Here is a 23,115-nt window from a genome sequence, read left to right as displayed (position 1 = left end):
TGTACATACATTCATGCATACATACATACGTACATACATGTGTAGAGTTATGAATTTTAATGAGTATGTTTTTGAATTATCATTAATCGATTAATTTAGTTACCGGCTGAAATACTAAATCGGGAAATCACCACACTGAAATATGGATTAGAAAATTGCACATATTAAATATGTACACTATACCTGTATATATATCTTTATATTATGTACATATATACATACATATATGTAGATGTGTGCCTACTTAGTGTAAGCAAAGTTGTGGAGAGGTATGCAACCTGATTGCAAATGCATGGCAAGGTATGCAATAATGGCGCACAGAACATGACAACAATATATGTTTGTATGTGCATAGTACGGTTAAAACAAGAATGAGCTTTCCATCGTGCGGTTAACATACATACATACATATAAATATACTTGTACATATGGTTACAAACTATCAAGTTTTGGTGTTCATGTATCCAAAAAACCTGCAAAGTGGGAGAAAGTGAGAGAGCAAAATCACATTTAATTTTCAGGGGAAGTTGCAAATTATTACTGGATAAATTTTAACTTGTAGGAATTTGCAAGTGAGAAAACCAGCTGATCGCAAAGTAAAAATAAACATGAATTAAAATTTGCAAGTTGAGTCAAAAAGAAAGCTGTGATTGCCACAAGAATAAAAATTGTTAATGGAATTACATCCAAATTTCAAAATCTTTAACTAGAATTTTTAAGAAATGTGCAAAAAAAAATCAAAAATCAGTACGAGCTTTCAGACACTTTAAACGTATGCAATACAAACCAAAATCGTATGGACAACAAAACTGCATACTTTTTTTGTTGTAAATTCTGAAAGAACAATTTGAAATTTATATGAAAATTGGTTAAAGTATTTCTAAATTTTGCACAAAATTTGAAATTTTGAGTCATGTGGTTTCTGTTGCAATGTGAACTATATTTTTTATACAAAATAAAAAAATGTTAAAAGTAAATAAATAGTCAAAACTTTGCAATATGCCACACTGCTCCTATTGTGAGCGTGTCTGCATGCTATAATTTAAAAGCAGACATGACCCCTGGAGAACACTAAGCATAAATCATATTTCAATTATTAATTAAATTAAAGAGGTGTAAATTCTGGGAACTCTCCATTTGACTGCGAATATAAAATAAATTAATAAGATAATACACTCACACTCATTATATGCATGTATGTATGTAACGGTACACCCCTTTGCACACTGCTTATACTAATAATTACGGTGCATAATATTTTTATTGCGACAATATTGTCTGCATTCTGCTTCGTTTGAGTCTGCAGAAAATATATTATACGAATGCTTGCATGCACATACACATACACATATGTAGTATATATGCTTATGTGTGTATTTGTAAGTATGCTGTAGAGTAAAAGAATATATTTGCAGTATCCAAATGTATGCATGCAAGTAGACTGAAAAATTACTCAAACACCGAGAGAATCGAAGCGAAACGAGAGAATCGAAGATCATAAAAGCGATGCAATTAATAAAATATAAAAAAAACCAAATCGTTGTGGGTAAACCGGCAATTGTAAAAACGATAATTGTAGAACGTAATAAATGAATCGCAAAAGGAACGATTTGAAGATCAAACTAGCAGCGCGAAATAGTGTGAATAACAAACTTGCTGCAGGCAGATAGCGCATTAAAAGCAAAATCAAAAACAAAAATGAAAAAATGAAAAAAATATTATAGATTTCTTGAGAATTTCACAGGAAAAGGTTTCGACGGCAAACATTACGCCTCACATTGCTCTCTCTCCTTTGCTTAAACAAATACGCTTACGATAAGAATCTGCAACATTTGTAAGTTATTTTGTAATATGCCTGCGAATAAAACTATTTGTTTACGTGTACTTATTGGATTGGCTACATATGTGTGTATATAAACAAAAAAAAAACAATAACAAAAAACAAAAAATAATATCAAAACACAAAAATAAATTATAAATAGATATGGTAATTTTAAATTTTTTTATATTTTTTTAAGCTTTACAAAAAGTTATCAGCTGTTCGCTGGAACTGATTTAATTGAACTCCCCTTATACATATGTATATGTGAATGTATGCATGCTTGAAAAATATTTTACATACATATACGAGTATGCATGCATACAGTAAGTCCATAAATTGTTTGAAACATGATAAAAACTTCTTAAATACATTTTAATAACTTTGTTTTATCAACTGAAATTACATTTTCTAAATTTTGAATACACAGTATTTTTGTAACAATTATGTTTAACCCATTTATGGCAATAAAACTCAAAACTTGAAAACGTTATAGTAAAAAAACATAAAAGCCCATAAAATAGATAGTTCTGCATTGTCAATTAATTGTTTACATTTTCAAATATTATAGGACTTTTGTTAGGAAAATATAGTTACATATATGATTTTAATATTTAGTGTGAAGGCCTTCAGCTTCCATTAGAGATCGCAGGCGACGAGGCATGGAATGAAAAGGTTTTTCAAGACGTAATGTCTCAGGTATTTTCTGCCATTCAACCTGAAGGGCACTTATGAGAGCGGTTTTATTAGATGGGCTATGTTTGCTCACTTTTTTCTTAAAAACAGCTCACAAATTCTCTATTGGTTTAAGTCAGAACTCTGGGCAGGCGTATCAATGATTTTACTGCAATTATAAAGTAGCCAGGTCTTGCAAAGCAACGACTTGTGTTTGGGGTCGTTATCCTGATATAGTTTGTATTTTAGCTTATTAGGATTTTCTGGATCAACAAATCCAATCCAAATTCATCGCGCTTTTTGTCAACTCGTTTTTGAGAATGTCAAGGTAGTACTCCTTTGTCATTATATCATTAAAAATTCGCAACTCACCCACACCATTAGACGAGACGCAACCCCATACCATCACTGCAATTTTGCCAAATTTTACTGTTGATATTATATTTTTTTGTTGCAGAGCTATGCGGGGCTTTCTCCAAACTTTACTGGGTCCATCATGCCTATACAGCATAATTTTTGTGTCGTCACAAAAAATTACGTCATCCCAATATTCCACTGACCTGTTAAAATTGGAAATGGAAAAACTAAGCCGTTTTTCTATATTAATTGCAGACAGTAATGGCTTTTTTCTGGCTATTCGCGAAGAATGTTTGTGCATTCAATTTTTATCAGATGCCAACTGCCTCAGACTCGTTTGTGGGGATTGGCTGATCTTTTCTTAAAATTTTTGAATGATCGCGTCTAGAGAGCTTTGGTGATCCGCCTCCTGATTGCTTTAATTCAAGCCTGTTTTCTTGTTCTGCGCGTTGAATAATATTGTAATTAGTTCTAAGTTTAATTGAAAACATTTCCGCCAACTCTTTAGCCGACTTTCCCTTGTAATAATTAAAATAAACTAACTGAATCAAATTTTCATTAATTCGTTTGTCCGGCATTGCTAAACTGATTAAAATGTTCACTCTTAAATCGTCATGGCATCAGCCATACTAAAAGTGTGCCAGAAGCGTACGATTATAACGCGTTTATTTGCGTTCAAAATAAAAGTACCGTTAGCTAGCTTCAGTTTTACTTCAAGTTGTGTTTGCCTTCTGCAAAGAATTAATTGACATACTGTATGTATATATGTTTATTATAGGATACATACATACATACATATGTATGTATGTTACTATAAGTTTTTCAACAAAAAAAAAGTGTGCACAGATTTTATTTTTTTAATGCTTGCCATAATTGAAATTAAATTTTTTGCATTGATCAAATATGTGCATATATGTATGTATGTATGTATGAATGTATGTTAGCTAGTTAGCTACTCGAAGTTGATAGAGCAATCCAAATGGCAAATAGTTCTAAATATTTGTTTGGGGGGAAAAAATTCCATTACTTTTGTGAAAAAAATTTTCGCGAATGATTTAAATCATCTTGAGTTACTGGGCGATACTACGACTACAAAATGCAGGTGAATCTTTTATTTCTGTGATTTTAATGACGTTTTCTTTAACATCAAAAATGCTTAAACTGAATCGACGAAACCAATATTGCACATACATAGATAGCTCTTACAGTCAACGATAGCACTGCAGTCTTGTGCAGACCATTGCTTCCGCAACTACAGTTCTCCACTCCGATCGATCTTCTGCTACGCCTTACCCGTTTGCGATCCCCATTTTCCCCAAATCAGCAAGCCAGTGTTTGTTTGGTCTCCCTCGACCTCTCCGTTGTTGTTGTTCTAGCACCATAAACATTCCCCATAAATGTACGAGGAATGCTGCTGTAGTCACAGTCCTTGGCCGAATATAAATCCGGGTCATTCCGGTAACGTAGAACCGACTGTCGTGGGAACGTCGAACTCTATCCATCCAACCACTTGCCTATGGAACGCTACTATATACTGGCAGCTCTCCATTTGCGCATTCTGTACATGTGCCCCAGGCATCTGATCCGTTGACTTTTTATAAAGCGTATTGCGTTTCCACTTTGAATCAATGTATCGAGTTCGTGATTGCATTTTGTCCGATATGTTCCGTCATGTCGGCGGAAGGGACCATATCGCACCCTAAATACAAAAGGGTCACAACTCAAAATGTACTTCTGCTCAAATATGAACGAGACGTTATCAATAAAACGGTCCGCGGATGGCATATGGCAAAAATAAATTTTTTGTTTTTTGGTAGGACTGTTATAAGCTTACATGGCAAATTTCAGCGTGATATGTCACATAGTTTGTTTTCTGTGCTACTGTAAACAAGTCAAGCTCGAGTGTGGAAAATTTTGAGTTGTGCCCCTTTTGTATTTAGGGTGCGATATATTTTTCGCAGGATCTTTCTTTCAAACCTTAGTTTTTGGTCGATGTCTGCTGTTTTAAGTACCCATACCTCGTTGCTGCATGTTAGTATGGGTCGTACAAGTGCTTTATACATTGCCAACTTTGGAGCTTTTTATAGCAATCTAGACTTGAATAATTTTATGTGTGCAAAGAATGCTTTTTTTTGCCGCGTTTTTTTTTTCTTTTGGCGGGACAACTAGAAAGTGCAGAACTCACAAATTAATTAACTCCGTTGTACTACACTTGGATTCCCTTTTAATTTTCTTTAAATCTACCCGATCTCCGAAGAGCGTGGTATATAAGCCAGTGCCAAGCATGCAGTGAAGATTTTCTTCAGGGCTGCAATCACTGACTCTAAGCCTTCCTTCAGCATGGCGGGATGAATGCCATCTGATCTGGCAACGTACCAGTCACGCCGAGAAGGTGTAGCAGCTCTGACAGCAGCCTCTTTCGTTAAGGGCTGTTGCCGGCCAATGCTTATCTGATTTGCCGCACTTACTCGTTCATTTATTGCCACGGAAGTGTTGAAATTACTGCTGATGAAGAGACCTAAGTATTTAAATTTGCCAACCCTTTGAATGCATTCACCATCGATTTCAATGTGAGCATCATCATTCGGTTTCTTTGCGAAGTGCATGTAAAGGGTGGTTAAGTTTGAAGGGCCGGTGTTGATTTTGAATAAAATAAAATTTTTTTAGGAAATTATTGTCATTTCTCTTTATTATGATAATATGGGTATGGCTCAATTACGTATGGAACAAAATATTGGCCAAATGGCCGCCGCGGCATCGGCGGCACACCTCCATCCGATGGTCCAAATTTTCGATGAGGCTGAGGCATAATTGAGGTTCTATGGCGTTAATGTGCCGAATTATCTCATCCTTTAGCTGTTGAATTGTTGCTGGCTTATCGACGTACACCTTTTCTTTCAAATAACCCCAAAGAAAGAAGTCCAACGGTTTCGTTGACGTTTAGGGGTGGTTCACATTCAACATCGGCCCTTGAAATTTAACCATTCTTTATTTCGTTTTCTCTGTGTTTACACGTAGACGTAGAAATTTTTCAATCGCTTATATAAAGGGTTTTCAAATAAGAGGTGTTATTTTGACATTCAAAGAAAAATGCTATTTTTTAATATAAATGATCGGATGTTTATTTCATTATAAAGAGGAAGGTATGCCGTTAATAGTGTAAAATAACATCGGTAAATGACCACCACGACCACGCTTACAGGACAAATTTTCCATAACCGAATTGCAAAGTGGCTGCCCTATGTCCTCGATAGCCTCACGAGTTCTATCTTTGATGTCTTGAATCGACTGTAGGCTGTTGGCGTAGACCTTCTCTTTCATGCGGTCCCAAAAAACAAAGTCAGCAGTCTGACTTGCATTTTCGTCTTATCAAAGAAAAACTGTCAAATGTACCGAAATTTCTCTTTATTGACTTCGCTGGTTAAAACGCTGTAACTTACAACTGAATGGAACAAACAAGAAAGCGCAAACGATTTTTGAAGTGAAACTTCTTAGGCGTCGATGGACGTGGGAGAATGGAGAGTAAAATTTCAAGGCCATGCAACGTTTTGGGCTTTTCGTTCCGCGAGAGAGAAAAGAGATATAACGTAGAGGAAAAGGAGAGAGAGAGAGCTATAACTTATATATATCTTAGATACACTTTAGGCAATTCACGACTCTCTTGTTTTTTGTACCATATAATATTCTAAATTGTTCAGCGCCGTCGCGGCTAAAAGAATCGTGGCCACCGACTGCGTTTACGAATGTTGTTTTTGTTTTTGTAGTCGCTAGGCTTAGATTTTGGGCTTGGACGACATATGCATATTGAGGCATGAAGTGAATGCGTTGTGTTTTTGTTGTGTTCTAGAACATTTTGGAATGCGTGGTGCCAAAGCAGCCTTCGCGTTGCGCTTGCAAGCAGCAGCTTTTGCGTCAATCAAGGTTTTTTGTTTTTGTAAGTGCAATATTCGGAATATCGACTGGTTTAGGACAAAAGTACACGGAAGCAAGAAGGGAGCGCTGTGCTCGCGCATATATGCATGTATGTATGTTTGAACGTGCATGGATGTGGTTGCATATGAATGCAATTATTTTTTAGGAAGTTTAGAAGGCAAGTAGGTATGTGTGTATGTATGCATGCTAGAACTTAAGGTGGGTATATAGATATACATACACACCTACATAGGCTTTAGAGCAGAATTGTTTTTGCACTTGTTAGAGAGAAACTCGTTCACTAGTGCGTACGTGTATGCGTATCTGATTTCTTGTAGGAATGTGATGTGCTGTGACATGTGAATAAATAGGTCAAGGTTATTTGGGCATACATGCATATGTACATATGAAAGGAAGATGATGTTCTTGCGCTTGTGCATTATTGTTTTTCATATAAAAATGTACATACATACATACATATGTCATTTGCCGTCGAATACATGAACTATAAATTGAAATACAACATAAAATAAGTGTTGATTTATCTTAAACCCATGATGGAAAGAATAATGAGATGGCGCCTATCGTGGTACCGTTACTTTGTTCTCAGCGAATTTGACAATGAATTACGTGGTTTTAGCACCAGTATGGCCAGATTACCATTTTCGTACCTTGATTTTTTTTTTGTTATTTAGTCTCGGATTCTTAGTTCTTTCTTCATGACATTTTTCTAGCCTCTTCTAATTAAAATGTAACGTTTAGAATTTTGTGAAATACACATTTTTTTTTAAATTAGTTCAATAATTCACTCAGTTTTATTTAGCTTTACTTTTTTTAACATCTGGTCGCATTGCCCGTGATTGCAGTTGTTGTTGGTGCTCTTCTGGTTTCAGCAGTCAAATCTCTCTCTCGCTACTGCAGTGTTGCCTAGCTTTGGATATAAAAACGCACTAAAATGCCCATTTAAAGAAAAACAAATCACGAATTTTTTATTGGATTACTTAAAGAACTTTGTATGCGTGACAAATTGTCTTTAAAATGTGCGCTTTTTTAAATAAATGTGTTATGGTTATGTACAATTTAATTTATGAGTTTTTTGTTAACAGAACGACTTGTTTGTTATATTTGAGGTTTTGTAACAAGATAAGATACTCTTTTTGTATTTTGTTGCTCTGGTATTTTGTTGCTTATTTTTACTAAGAATACACCTCTTGATGCCCTATGTCCAACTAAGGATTGAGGACCGGAAGAAACGATTACACCACTATGGTTTTAATTAGCATTCAGTAAATTCAAACGCCTTTTAAAATGTGTAAAAAGGTTTTCAATCTTAAGAAGAGTGGAGAGAAGAAGATTTATTACTCTAACATAACCTTAAAAGGAGAAAAAAATTGAATTTGCGCTTTCAAAATATAAAATTTTATAAGAACCAACAAATTTTCATTAACACTAAAATCTTCTCAGGGTGAACTTTTTTAACCTTCTTTTGTATAATAATACAGTTTTTTTTAATTTAAAGTTTCGGTAGCTTTAAATTAAAAATAAGAAACAAACACCAACTTAAAAATTTTCGCATTTTCGGTATAAAAAAGCACTATATTTATTACGTAGAGCAAATGGTAGGCAAGACTGCACAACTTGGCGAAAGTGACGTCACACACTCTCTGATAGGCGCAATCTTGTTTCTATCATTCTTGTCTTAAACCATTATTTTATTTTTGTAGTGCGGGAGTAAGGATGGAAAGAATAAGTTTTTGGGGTTGAGGAATGGAATTGGATTTTTTTTTATTTTTTTTGAACAGGGAAAGTAGGTAAATTTGCAAAAGTGCGAGGGGCATGCTTTACGTGGGATTCGAACCCACAACCTCTGAGATGGCAGGCTAGTGCACTTACACTAGACCACCGAAGCCGACCTTCTTCTTCTTCTTAATTGGCGCGACAACCGCTTACGCGATTTTGGCCGAGTTTATCAAAGCGCGCCAGTCGTTTCTTTCTCGTGCTAACTGGCGCCAATTGGGCACACCAAGTGAAGCCAAGTCCTTCTCCACCTGATCTTTCCAACGCACCTCATCTCTTCCTCTGCTACCACCAGTTGGTACCGCATCGAATACTTTCAAAGCCGGAGCGTTTGTACTCATTCGGACGACATGACAGCCAACGTAGCAGCTGGATCTTTATTCGCTGCGCTATGTCTATGTCGTCGTAAATCTCATACAGCTCATCGTTCCATCGTCTGCGATATTCGCCGTTTCCAACGTGCAAAGGTCCAAAAATCTTACGCAGAATCTTTCTCTCGAACACTCCAAGCGTCACTTCACCGGATTTTGTCATCGTCCAAGCTTCTGCGACATACGTTAGGACGGGCATGATGAGAGCCTTGTAGAGTGTTAGTTTTGTTCGTCGAGAGAGGACTTTACTACTCAATTGCCTGCTTAGTCCAAAGTAGAACTTGTTGGATTTCAAGGATGACATTGTTATCGGTGTTAATGCTGGTTCCTAAATGAACGAAGTCTTTTACAACCTCGAAATTATAACTGTGTACAGTGACGTGGGTGCCGATACGCGAGTGCGCCGACTGTTTGTTTGATGACAGGAGGTACTTCGTTTTGTCGTCGTTCACCACCATCATTCGCTTTGTCTCTTTATCCATTTTGGAGAAGGCAGAACTAACAGCGCGGTTGTTAAGACCGATGATGTCAATATCATCGGCATACGCCAGTAATTGTACGCTCTTATAAAAAATTGTGCCTGAGCGATTAAGTTCTGCGGCTCGTACGATGCTCTCCGACATCAGGTTAAAGAAGTCACATGACAGCGAGTCACCCTGTCTCAAACTTCGTTTGGTATCAAACGGCTCGGAGAGGTCCTTCCCAATCCTGACGGCGCTGCTGGTGTTGAGCAACGTCATTTTGCATAGCCGTATTAGTTTTGTGGGGATACCAAATTCACACATCGCGGCATACAAGAAACTCCTTTTCGTACTGTCGAATGCAGCTTTGAAATCGACGAAAAGATGGTGTGTGTCGATTCTCCTTTCGTGGGTCTTTTCCGAGATTTGGCGTATTGTGAATATTTGGTCGATGGTAGACTTTCCAGGTCTAAAGCCACACTGATAAGATCCAATCAGTTGGTCGACGGGGGGCTTCAACCTTTCACACAATACACTCGCTAGAACCTTATAGGCGATATTTAGAAGACTAATTCCGCGGTAATTGGCACAGATTGCAGGATCGCTCTTCGTATGGATTGGGCAGAGCACACTTAAATTCCAATCGGCAGGCATGCTTTCATCCGACCATATTTTGCATAGGAGCTGATGCATGCACCTTACCACCTCCTCGCCGCCGCCTTTCATATATGTAAATCCAAGCTATTAGAACCTTATTGCTTTTATAGAGCGAGAATCCGAGCAGGCATAGCAAGAAGAAGAGTGTTTAAGATTTTATGTATAACAATTTCTCATTTATATATGTTTTTTACTAATGATTATTAATGATTCTTAAAAAAATAAAAAGGTAAAATAGTTTGACTTTTAATTTCATCATCATTCATCCTCTGACAACAGTGATTTTTTCAAAACCCTTGAACTCGCATATCGAGTGGTTCCGGGAAAATGATAAGCTGGATTAAACTTGTTAGTGTAAAAACTAAAACTATTTTGTGCTCTATATCTATAGCGCATAGCGTAATCAGTGAAGCGATGCCGGGTTAACAAGTTGTGCACTTTGTGTTTTTGTTGTAAACGCTTTTTTTGTTTGTTGCATTTTTGCCGACTGTAGTAGACGCGCGTCATGACGTGAATGGGAGGAAGTCAGCAGCCATTAGAAAAATCGAAATCACCTTGAATTTGAAAGTAATATAAAAAATTGAAGTTGGAAGGCTGATCAGAATTTACATAAGGGCCTCATAGTTATTTTAAAATAACCATAAAATTTTTGATTATTTTTCTAGATCCACGATACGCGTTAATTATCTACTCATTCTATTGCAACTCATTCAAGAGGATACTCCTACTCATTCTACTGCAACTCATTCAAGAGGATACTCCACAGCATATCAATCAGCAAGGCATCAAAATGAATGTACTCCCTATAAATGGACCGCCAACACCGCCTTTGGAGGAAGTTGCTTTAGCCTCACTGTACACGCATTTGCAAAAGTTAGCTGTCGACAACGAAACTATGCGCGCATCTATTCAAAATTTTCAAAATGATCAAGACATGTCCCACAACATGTACACTGACTTTGATCAGAGTCCTGCATTGTTGAGCCTTCAGCCTCTGGGGGAACGCGATCTATTTTTAGAACAACAACAGCAACAATACTTTAACTTAAGGGAGCGCAAGAATAGATTGATTTTAGGTTTAGGTACTATTCTCGGCGAATATGGTTCAATTCAAAATCACGTGATAAGATCTTTGAAAATTTGGCAACGCAAACAAGCATTGTCGGCCAATGGTGCACCATTTCCCGACAATTTAGACGAGATACAATACTTTGTAGAAGCGTTGATGGATCTTATCACCGAAATAATCGCACTCATCAATAATCTTCTGTATTTTGGTGATGAGCCAACGCTCAATGAAATATTAAATCATGCACGGGGCCTGCATAATGTGCTTATATTTTCGGCCTTCATTGTGGAGAAGCAACCACCTCAAGTGATAAAGAAGTCGTCAAAGTAAGTAGAAAACGCAGCAGCTTCAACTTTGGAACGGACGTTAAATTTATTTGCAATTTTTTCAATACCCATAAATAGGTTTCCGGTCACTGTACGTTGGTTAATCGGCGAGAAATTGGATATACATAGGAGCAAACCGAAAATAAAGTGTGAAATACTTTCAGGTAAGATTGTTTATCTCTCAAATATTTCAAATATTGATAGTCGAAAAAGTCTTTTCGTATTTCTAAGCAAACTTCAACTCATTTTTTTTTTTTTATATTTATAATAAACTTTATTAAACCAAATATGTACCATTTTGGTCGACCACCTTTTGCCATTTTTCACCTAGAGACATTATTCCATCAGTGTAAAACTTTTGTGGTTTCTCGGCGAAAAACTGCGACAAGTAATTTTCACAGGCTTCTCTTGAAGCCAACTTTACTCCATTAAGGGAGTTCTGCATTGACCGAAACAAATGGTAGTCCAATGGTGCAAGGTCAGGGCTATATGGTGGATGCATCAAAACTTCCCAGCCAAGCTCTCCCAGTTTTTGCCGAGTCATCAAAGATGTGTGTGGCCCAGCGTTGTCCTGGAAGATTGAAGACGACGACCTTTCTGCTGATCAGTTCTGGCCGTTTTATTTTTTCGATTGCTTGCTGCAATCTCATCAGTTCTGGACAGTAAAGTGTAGAATCAATCGTTCGAGCAGGCTGGAGCAGCTCATAGTTGATGATTCCTTTCCAATTCCACCAAACACACAGCATAACCTTTCGACTCGTCAATCCTGGCTTTGCGACCATTTGTTGAGCTTCACCACCCTTGCGCCATGATCTTTTTCGCACATTATTGTCGTATTTGATCCACTTTTCGTCTCCTGTTACCATTCGCTTCAGAAATGGTCCGATTTCATTTCGTTTCAGCAAAGAATCGCAGATGTTAATTCGGTCCATTAAATTTTTCACAGACAATTCATGTGGTACCCAAACATCGAGCTTCTTTTTGTAACCAGCCTTTTTTCAATGGTTCAAAACCGTTTGATGATGAATGTTAAGTGCCTTGGCGATGTCATAGCAGCTTATGTGACGGTCCTGGTCAATCTTTTCTATAATTTCATCGACTTTTTCAACGATAGGTCGACCGGATCGCGGTGCATCTTTCACATCGAAATTTCCAGAACGGAAGCGAGCAACCCATTGTTGTGCTACACGAACTGATACAGCATCGTCTCCGTAAACTTCACAAATTTCATTGGTGGCTTGCGTGGCATTCTTCCCTTTTTTATACAAAAATTTCAAAATATAGCGAATTTCTTCATTATTTTCACTCATTTTTGAACAGCTATAACTTTTTTTCAACTTCTCCGAATTAAATTTTTTTTTGGTTAAATGAAGCTTAAAATGTCACCTTTCTAACACCATATGATATGACACAATGTGATTGGTAGCACTGAATATACTATAGATGACTCCAACGACATCTATTGACAAAATACGAAAAGACTTTTTCGACTACCGAATATTTGGTTCACTTTGCACCAAATTCGTGTTTAGGGGTAATTTCGGGGTTTAATGTTAAACTATGAGGTGTGTTCAGAACATGGTGTGTCTCAAAATATATTTATTTATTCAACAATTGCTATTTTATCTAATTCAACATAGTCCCCTTCAGATATAATACACTTGTGGCAGCGTTTTTTTTTTTTTGAGTCCTCGAAGCAGTTCTGATATGCACTTTTTGGTATGCCCTTGAGCTCTCTCAGCAATTCGGTTTTTATCGCCTCAATCGTCACAAAACAACATCCTTTCAGGGGTTTCTTCAATCTTGGGAACAGGAAAAAGTCTCAGGTGCCCAAATCTGGTGAATACGGTGGCTGAGGCATGATAACGGTGTTGTTTTTTTGTTTGCCAAATAATCTCTCACAAGCAAAGATGAGTGAGCAGATGCATTATCATGATGCAAAAGCCATGCACTTTTTCCCCAAATCCGGGCGTTTTTTCACACTGCTTCATGCAAATGGCGCATAACTTCATTGTAATTTTTAATTAATTATTTACCGTGCAACCCTGTGGTAAGAACTCATGATGCACTACGCCATGGTAATCGAAGTAAACAGTGAGCAAAGCCTTGACATTTGATCGAGTGCTTGGCGTGCTTGGACTCTCCTGGACTCTTCTATTGGGACGATTGGACTTTGGTTTTGATGTCATAACCATACTATATACAGGCATCTATGATTCGTCAACAGTAATGACCCTTTTAAGCAAATCTGTCATTCAAAAATTACCGAGCGATGCTCATGCGACGTTGTTTTTGATCAAGATTCAGCCATTTTGAAACGAACTTCGCTGCCACACGCTTTATACCCAAAATTTCCGAAAAGATTGCATGGCATGAGCCAATCGATGTGCCGACATCCTTAGCAACTTCTCTATTCTGATCCGACGATTATCCATTACAATTTTCTTCACTTTCCCAACATAAAAATTACTTAAAAAAATTTTCAAAATTTCTTACAGAGGCTCAAGCTAAACGACTTGCAGTACAAAATAGTGGTCCAAATTTTCAAATACCTCCTGCATCTAATGGCGAAATGACAGGAAATGAGTGCCCCATGGAGTACGATATCAGTAATCGTAATTTTGCGGCAAACTTCACGTAAGTATATAAAGGGTTTTCCGATAAGAGGTGTTATTTTGATATTCAGAGAAAAACGACCTAGTTAATTTACGGAAAGAGAATACTATAGAATAAGCAACCGCCAATACTGCGCCAAAAGTAAGGATAAACATATAATTTGCTCCGACTGTTTGACCTGCTTCCAAGCCATCAAAAACCACAAAAAATCAAGCAAAATCATCGACAGTATCAAAAACATACTAATAACCCATCGGAGTAGCATCAAAATTATGTGGATACCTGGGCACTACGGCATCCAGGGTAACACACTGGTAGATACAATTGCCAAAGACATGTCCATTACACCAACAGTTACATCAGAAGTCATCCTACCTAGCGACATACACCGACTTATTCATGAACAGAGGCAAACTATTGTAAGTTACTTCGTGAATGGTCGTATTATAAACACCATTATTCCAACATTAACCCCAAACGTTCAAAACCTGCCTATCCAACATCGGTACCCACCAACCACATTACCCCATACACACGACTCCATAATTAGTAGCGTACACCTATTACAGGGTAATACATCCAACACCTGCCCCTTCTGCCAAGCAACAGTCAGTGTACATCATCTACTGGTATCCTGCCCTGAACTTGCTTCTCGAACGCATCACCACTTCAGCAACACAGATCCTCTTCTACTTCTAAAAGAAGCCACTGAAGAAAACTTTAAAAAAATTTACAAATTTCTGAGGGACACCGACCTACTCCGTCGTATCTGATCCAAGATACATCACAAGCGAGCCGAAAGCCTCTGCTGCTAGCGCTGCGTTTGCTTAGTTTACATATAATTTTATTATCATGTAAGCTTTTAGAAATAAAAAAAAATAAATAAATAAAATGAACATCAGGCAACTGACCACCACGACCACACTTACAGAACATGAAATTTTCCATAACCGAATTGCAAAGTGGCTGCCCTATGTCCACGATAGCCTCACGAATTCCATCTTTAAGGTCTTGAATCGACCCTGTTCTGTTGACGTAGATCTTCACTTTCACGTGGTCCCAAAGGAAAAAGTCACAAGGCGTTAAATCACAAGATCTCGGTGGCCAATTGTGATCACCTCTTCGAGAGATAACACGAACCGGAAAATTTCCCCGTAAAAGATCAATGGTTTTGTTGCTTGTGTGGCACGTAGCGCCGTCTTGTTGAAAATAAACGTTGTCCAGATCAATACCATCCAGTTCCGGCCATAAAAAATCGTTAATCATCTCTCGATAGCGTTAGATAACAGCTGTTATTGGAAAACCCTTTATTTATTCCTTTAAATTAAATATTCAAGTAACTTAACTGTGTTATCTTACAGAAATCTTGTAATAAAACAAATTCAGCGCTCTGAAAGGAGGGGACCGGAAATCGTTATGGACGAAAAATGCACTTTACTCTTTTACACAACAACAGTGTATAAGGAATATGAGATTACGGTAAGCTAAATGAGAAAATGAGAAATCTCTGTATTTGTAAATGAAATAATTTATCTCACTTTATCTTCATTTTTTTCTTCTCTTTAGTGCTGGACCCTTACTCTACCCTTGGTAGTAGTGGTGCATGGCAGTCAAGAGCCGCAGTCGCTGGCCACGATCACTTGGGATAATGCGTTCTCTGTAATAGAGCGAGAACCTTTCAAGGTGCCCGATAAAGTGCACTATACAAAACTATTGGAAGCGTTAAATATGAAGTTCGCTTTCTCTACCGGCCGTCATTTAACTGCGGAAAATTTCGAATTTCTACGTAAGTTAATCACTGCTGCAGTTTAGGTAATTAACATAAATTAATAAAAATATAATTTTAAAGGCGAAAAACTGCTATTCAATGATGCCGGTCAGGTAAATGAGTACATAAGCTACTCGCAATTCTGTCGTGATAAGTTACCGGACCGTGGTTTTACATTCTGGGAGTGGTTCTATGCTATAATGAAGTTAACAAAGGAGCATTTAAAGCAGATGTGGGTGGATGGGCTTATCGTTGGATTTATAAACAAACGTAAAACTATGGAGCAAATACTACCATATCAAGAAAATGGTACATTCTTGCTACGATTCTCGGATAGTGAATTGGGTAAGCTGGCAAAATGCGATGGGAAATTAAGCGTACATCTTTTGTAAATGTGTGTGTGTTTCTCTTGTGCGCTTCAGGTGGCATAACGATAGCTTTTCGTGATGACTGTGGCAATATAATGATATTAGCGCCATGGACTAGCAATGATCTGCACACACGTTCGCTGGCTGATCGTATACGGGATTTGGATGTGTTGAAGATTGTGTATCCAAAAATGTTGCAGCGTGATGCTGCGTTCGGCAGTTTCTACACACAACAAATCGGTAATGTATTTATTTTTCTTTTTTCGAAATAATTTGAAAAATTATTCATTTCATTAATAGGACGTCGCGATTATGTTTCCAGCATATTAAAAGTGCAAATTGCTCCTCAGCCTCCATCTGGTCAGCAAATGTGAGTTTTATGTATACTTTTTAATGTATTGACTTGACTAATGAACTTCAAATTACTTTTTTTCCAAAATACATAATGAAGACCAGACATAATCTTATTCTTTTTTTTTTTTGGATATCACATTTAATATAATAAAACAATTATTGGGTTAAGAAGTTGCCCACAGAGTACTTCATACTGTGTTCAAGCTCAGCCTTAAGCTTTCCCGCACGACTTGTAGCGTCATTGCAGCGTATGCGACAAATCGTACACACGCTTCGATATCGTACATTTGTGTTTAAATGGGCAACCGCATACATTGTACAGATCCATAAGTAAAAACACTGTCAGCTGGTTGTCGAAAAATGCCCACAGCTGAGATCGCCTGATTCCAAAACGCTCTTTTATGTGACATGGCTGCGAATTTTCAACAATTTTTTCTGAGAAAACTTTTACATTTATTGAACTAAAAATTTGTATACATATTACTTATCTTTTAACTGTATTTTAAGACTTACTATTAGTAAAAATATTTATTTGGAAAGGAGCTACAGCTGATCTCCGGGAGTTCCTCTAAAAACAAAAACGTTTTTCGGTGACCACTGTATCTCTGAACTGGAACCTCTGAAATTAAAAAACCAAACAGATTTCGTTAAAGTGATGTTAAATCTAATAATTAAGGAAGGATCCATTAAGCAGGCTTCAAAAAATCGATTTTTTCGTGAATTTTTTTGGGAAGGAAAGAAATATTCGATTGAAAAGAAACTTTCAGGTTTTATTGTTATATATTTCAACAGTCTTCTCAAATTTTTTCATTAAAATATATGTCATACTAGCATTACCCAGTGGGCTTCGCACCACCATACATAAAATGTTTGTTTTTATATTGAATCATCTGGCGTGCTCCCCAATTGGGGTTTTATCGGGTTTATTATGATTTGAATGGTAGCAAAGACCCAGCTCTATGGTATATTTGACCTTGAATCTGTAAAGTTCGCGAAATATATGTAGATAACGGATCTGAATTTTTAAAAACATCGAACACAGGGACGGAACATAAATAAACTATGATATTGTTTATTCCAAACGAAGTAATAACCTTAAACGTCGGCATAAATCCATCTCTTATAATATTTGTAGCTCCAAAAGATGTCATTTGAGTTATAAGATTACCAAGGAAATGTAACTGCTTTATATATATATATATATATATGTCATATTATGCCTGGTACAAGCATTTTTCCGAGGCGCCTCGAGTGTGCATGTGTCGTGCGGCGGGAAGGATGCAGGTCGCAATTTTCGTCAGAAACCAAAACCCCAACAAAATTTGTATTTTAGTATAGTATAGCTTCTAGTTAAACCAAAGAAAATTAAACAAAAAGTGAGAAATTCAACAATTTTTCACTAATTAAAAAAAATTCATTTCTTTGGAAAAACAAATTCACTTTAGATTGTTTAAAAAGTGGGTTATTAATAACTTTCTTAAGGTTTTTTTAAGTTCAACTAGAAGAGAATTTAATTCCGAATACAATCAATGTTATCTCGTTTCGATAGGACGTTTAACTTTTTCCCTATCTTTCCCGCCAATTATTAAAAATCGTAAAAATAAAAAACCGAGAAATCGCACTTCGAGCGATCCGGCCGTTCGTATACCTGCTCGAGCTTGCTCACAATTTCTTCTGTAACTCCGAAAATATTTTGAATTTGCTTCTGAAATTTTGAGGGCACATTCTTGGATAGTTTGGGAAGACATTTATGCAAAAACAAAAATCGATTTTTTGAAGCCTCTAAAGCAGGCTCTCCCCTTAATCGAAGGAAGAAGCAAAATATTTTTTTTTTTTTGACAAAATGACGGTTTCTCACAAAAAATCGATTTTTGACAAAATTTCGGCCTTAAATTGTTAATAAAAAAAAAATTTTTTATATTTATATATTATTACTAAAAATATATTTAAGAAGCTCGTGTTAAAATTTGAGACTAATCGGCTCAGCCGCTTTCGAGTAATGTTGGTCACCGACTTTGAAAACACCATTTTGAGAAAAACGCGTTTAAAGTTTGAAAATCACTTTCAAGCACTTTTCAAATTTGCGTGTAACTTCGGAAATATTCACCGGAACGATATTAAATTTAAGTGACATACAGAAAAAAACAAAAAGATGGTGGTCTTGGAACAAGCGCAGCCATAAAAGCCATTCGAGAAAGAATTCGCAGAAATTCCCTTACAAACGAGAAAATCATATCCAGTGAAATGAATATATCGACCAGATTCATGTCAAGAGTAATTGGAGATTATCTCCATATGATAGCCTTCCTTTGCCCAACAGGTCGTCTTTTTACAATGCGCTTAAAGAAAATTAGACCCGACAGATGCAAGCAGCTTCAACGGTCTTGAAAATATTCTATATATTCTTATATTCTCTTTGGGAATATCTTGTAAAGACGTTACATCTCTTCATTTCTGCAAAAGACGGGTTAAGACCGGGACAGAAGTGTACCCGAAGGTTGTCTTAGAAGACGTGGTGAAGCAGTACTCTCTTGAATGGAGAGCGTTGGATCTTCCAGCAAGATTCCGCTCCAGCCCATTAGGCAAAAACCACCCAGCAGTGGCTAAAAAACAACATTCTTGGGTTCATAGCCACAGAAGATTGACCGCCTGGAAGTCCAGATCTGAATCCATTGGACTACAATTTGTGGTCATAATTGAAGGGCATGACCTGTAGAAGACCTTACAGAAATTTGCAGAGTCTCAAACAATCTTTGGTACGAGCAGTGACGTCAATATCCGTGGAAACCGTGCGTGCTGCAATAGCTGAATGGCCTAATCATTTGAAGTCTTGTGTAAAAAGGAAATGGTGACCATTTCGAATGGAAATAAAAATTTTGTTTTTTAACATTTGTATGATTAAATAAAACTAACTTCATTAAAAAAAATACTATAATTTTATTTCTAAACCGGCCTTAACTTGTAACAGAACTTATGGCATGACTAAGTAGTAAAGGGTGGTTAAGTTTCAAGGGCCGGTATTGATTTTGATTAAAATACAAGTTTTTTAGGAAGTTATTGCCATTTCTCTTTATTATGATAATATTGGTATGGCTCAATTACGTATGGAACAAAATATCGGCCAAATGGGCGGCACACCTCCATCCGCGATGGTCCAAATTTTCGATGACGCTGAGGCATAATTGAGGTTCTGAGGCCGAAAATGTGCCGAATTATCTCATCCTTTAGCTCTTGAATTGTTGCTGGCTTATCGACGTACACCTTTTTTTTCAAATAACCTCAAAGAAAGAAGTGCAACGGTGTCGTTGACGTTTAGGTGTGGTTCACATTCAACATCAGCCCTTGAAATTTAACCACCCTTTATTTTGTTTTTGAATGGTAGGTTTCTGAAATTTAGAAGAATCTCTTCTTAACTCCTTGATGGCAATAAAAAACCGCCCGTTTACATTTCTATGCTTCATTTATTTTCCTTCTGTGAAGAAGTTAGCTGAGGAAAATAAATTCATCTTCATCACAAGACATTTCCATGCTTTATATTTTGACAATTTCGTTTCGCTTCGCTAATTCGCTTCGATACAATGACGATACCAGCCGTACGCGGATGGCCTTAACGCTCCATTTTTTTAAGTTAAAATTTAAATTTTTATAATAACATTCAGCTAAATGCGACTCTGTAATCGAAAGTCTGGTAATTCGAAATTCGAACGAGATTCATTTGCAAACCAAAAAAAAACAAAAATTGGCAGCTCTGCTTTTACATTTGTTGACAGTTTACTTTCAATTTATTTAGTGTAATTTAAATAACATTTCTAGTTTAATTTATATTTTGCGTATTCGAAAGCTTTAATGAAAATTTTTGCACGCAAGGCGGATGAACTTGCTCGAACCGGTACAACGCTCAACCTCCAAATGGATAAGATGCTGATACCTACGCCTATAGCCACTTGTAATTTACTTATATACAGGGAAACCATCAACAAGGTAAATACAAGTTGGCAAAACCTCACAACATGCGAACTAAGCAGACATACATGGTTGAAATGGAACAGCGGTCGATCAAAAAGCGTGTTAAGATTTAACAGAGAAGCTATAAGAAAAATGTTAGGTGTTTTAACTGGTCATTGTTTAATAGGCAGCTACGCTAGAAGGTTAGGACTCCCGTACTGCGATTTCTGTAGAAGCTGTCTTAATACAGAAGAAGAGAAAACAGTCAGACACATTTTATGTGAGTGTGAAAGCTTAGCTATAAGGAGGCTCCGCACTCTTAATACGGCATTTTTAAATGATGTAGCGGGCATAGCGCATCTAAAACTAACGAAGCTTTGCTCGTTTATTAAAGCTACCGGATGGTTTGAAGAGGAACCCATAGGGTAAGGATAAGCTCCAGTGGTATCACAATGGGCCTACGAAAGGTATAAGTGTGTCGTTGCGACAGCCACCCTACCTACCCAGCTACCTTAATGGTTTTAATGCGGACAGTAGTTCTACGCAAAAATACTGTAAGTGGCATAGTTGGAGTTGGACTGATAAGGGATATTTTTTTGAAGTGTGGCCGAAGGAGAACAACTTCGTTTTTATTTGAGGTGTTTGGCAACACATACTTTTCGCTAAATTACACAATTTTAACAATAAATTAAATTTTCCAAGTCAAAAAAATTTTTTTGTATATTTTTTTATCGATATTCTATTGCTTTTAATGTTACCATAAAAATTCTAATTTGGCATAGCAAACCGGACAGTACGATCAAGCAAAAAGGCCAAGTCTTTACTTACACCATCATCACACACTTGACTGCCTGTCAGAATAGCGCCTAGGTGGCTGTAAAAAAAATAGGAAGAGGAAAAGTGCTTTTACTTAAAATTGTGTACAATGTTTAAGAATGAGCTTGAACACAGAAATACACTCGATTATTTTTTATAATACACAACAAAGTGAATCCATACAAGGTGTGCTAACAGTAGTGCAAGAACAAAATTTGCATGTATTTTATTTTGGTGGTTTGAATGTGAAATTTCTATCAGAATATAAACAAACAATTAAAACAACAAAATCGCGCTGGCATTCAAAACACCAAATCGCAGGAATAGCGCTTGCACACCTTTCACTTTATAACTGTCGCAATATGAACTACCTAATTATATATATTTATAATGCAATACAAGAGATATTTGAATAACCTAAGTTGTAAACTTCTTTATCTACCCTCCTGTATTCTCGATTCCAACTGCAACTGACTGGCAATTTTCGACCATTGATCAATACGTACATATTTTCTTTAACTTTCGACTTGCTTACGTGCGACAACTGCCTCAAACAATTACGTACTATATCAGTAGCGTATCAACCGGTTTTGATAACAACGATTGGCAAGCACTCGGCCTTCTAGAAGCATTGGGATCGGGAGAGGAGTCTACATGCTCATTCAATTCCAATGGTACATCAATCATTGGAGTACAACCAGTACAATGTTTTGGACTGTGAAAGAGGTATTGTACTTAAAATAATAACTGAATTAATTTTATGTGCATATCATAGGATGTTGATGAAATTTAAAAAACAAAAAAGAAATAAATAAATTAAATAATTAAATACATTTTCTTTTTCAGCGATACTATGCATACATCTCAGGGTTGAGATATATGATTAAGTTGGACAAAGCGCATATGAAGAATACAAATTCAATTTGTACACAACGGCTAGCCCCCCTTGATATCATTGGAATAGATATGGCACAGATTTTATTTTTGTATGTATGTTGGTATTTAGATGTTGTTAGACAAAAAGTGTTTATTAGAAGTAATTTTGTATTTTTATCTTAATTTTTAACCTTGAATTCATGTACATAATAAAATTTATTAAATAATTAATCACCGGTCTAAATTATTGTGGACACCTTATAATATTAACGTTGTTATTGGATGCTAAAGCTGCTCACGAACGTTCAATCCTGTCGTACAGCCGTGTTGTACTGTAGATTGAACGCTGCCCCTCAAGAATGAGAGAGAGAGAGAAGAGAGAGAGAGAGAGAGAGAAGAGACAGCGAGAAAAGAGAGAGAGAGAGAGAGAAAGAATATATATGTTAATAAATTCACAACACTTGCAGAGAATACGAATAGACAAATTTACAAAAAACGGAGAACGGTCGACCGGTGTAGGTAAACGCCGGACACAAACCGTGTCAACAACGCGCACTACTCCGAGTGTTTATCACCCGCACAAACACAGTGATTCCAGGACCGCAGGACAAATTACCGCACGGCAATACCAATAAATCCGACGCCGGAATGGATAGCACTTTATAGCACGCACAAGCACTAGCCAGGAAACGGAAATAAGCGCCAAAAAGTAGGCACCAAGGAAATATAACGCCAAAAAAATTGGGACCAAAAAAACGCGCCAAACAGTAGGCACCAAGGAAATATAACACCAAAAATATATTTCCCACAAGTTTGCACCAACAAACAAGCGCCAAAAAGTAGGCAGTGTTAACAACCACACTAGAAATTAGCAACCAAAAGGAAAAACTCAGGAAAAATAGCCTAAAGTGTATCTAAGATATATATA

At 36.8% G+C, this 23,115-nt stretch overlaps 1 protein-coding gene across 1 annotated transcript; it reads left to right on the top strand.

Moving 5' to 3' along the window:
• The first annotated feature begins 1,750 nt into the window (after nt 1-1,750).
• LOC128855836 (signal transducer and transcription activator-like) lies at nt 1,751-22,418 on the top strand. Its single transcript, XM_054091040.1, has 12 exons — nt 1,751-1,834; nt 10,715-10,774; nt 10,812-11,444; nt 11,523-11,608; nt 13,943-14,081; nt 15,422-15,539; nt 15,627-15,846; nt 15,910-16,173; nt 16,251-16,436; nt 16,497-16,566; nt 21,885-22,037; nt 22,158-22,418. The coding sequence occupies exons 3-11, from the start codon at nt 10,840-10,842 to the stop codon at nt 22,030-22,032; spliced, it is 1,836 nt and encodes a 611-aa protein (XP_053947015.1). The 5' UTR covers nt 1,751-1,834; nt 10,715-10,774; nt 10,812-10,839; the 3' UTR covers nt 22,033-22,037; nt 22,158-22,418.
• Nucleotides 22,419-23,115: the final 697 nt, after the last annotated feature.

The sequence above is a fragment of the Anastrepha ludens genome, chromosome 2, assembly GCF_028408465.1.
Source record: "Anastrepha ludens isolate Willacy chromosome 2, idAnaLude1.1, whole genome shotgun sequence".
NCBI classification, from domain to species: Eukaryota; Metazoa; Arthropoda; class Insecta; order Diptera; family Tephritidae; genus Anastrepha; species Anastrepha ludens.
The sequence above is the reverse complement of the archived record's forward strand: the minus strand, read 5'-3'. Positions and strand labels throughout refer to the sequence as shown.

What these genes read in the sequence shown, in the direction of transcription:
- LOC128855836 (XM_054091040.1), top strand. Translation starts at nt 10,840, where the DNA reads ATGAATGTACTCCCTATAAATGGACCGCCAACACCGCCTTTGGAGGAA. An exon ending in GGAAAATTTCGAATTTCTAC is followed by an intron (nt 15,847 to 15,909) that starts GTAAGTTAATCA and finishes ATAATTTTAAAG; the next exon opens with GCGAAAAACTGCTATTCAAT. An exon ending in CCTCCATCTGGTCAGCAAAT is followed by an intron (nt 16,567 to 21,884) that starts GTGAGTTTTATG and finishes GTACTATATCAG; the next exon opens with TAGCGTATCAACCGGTTTTG.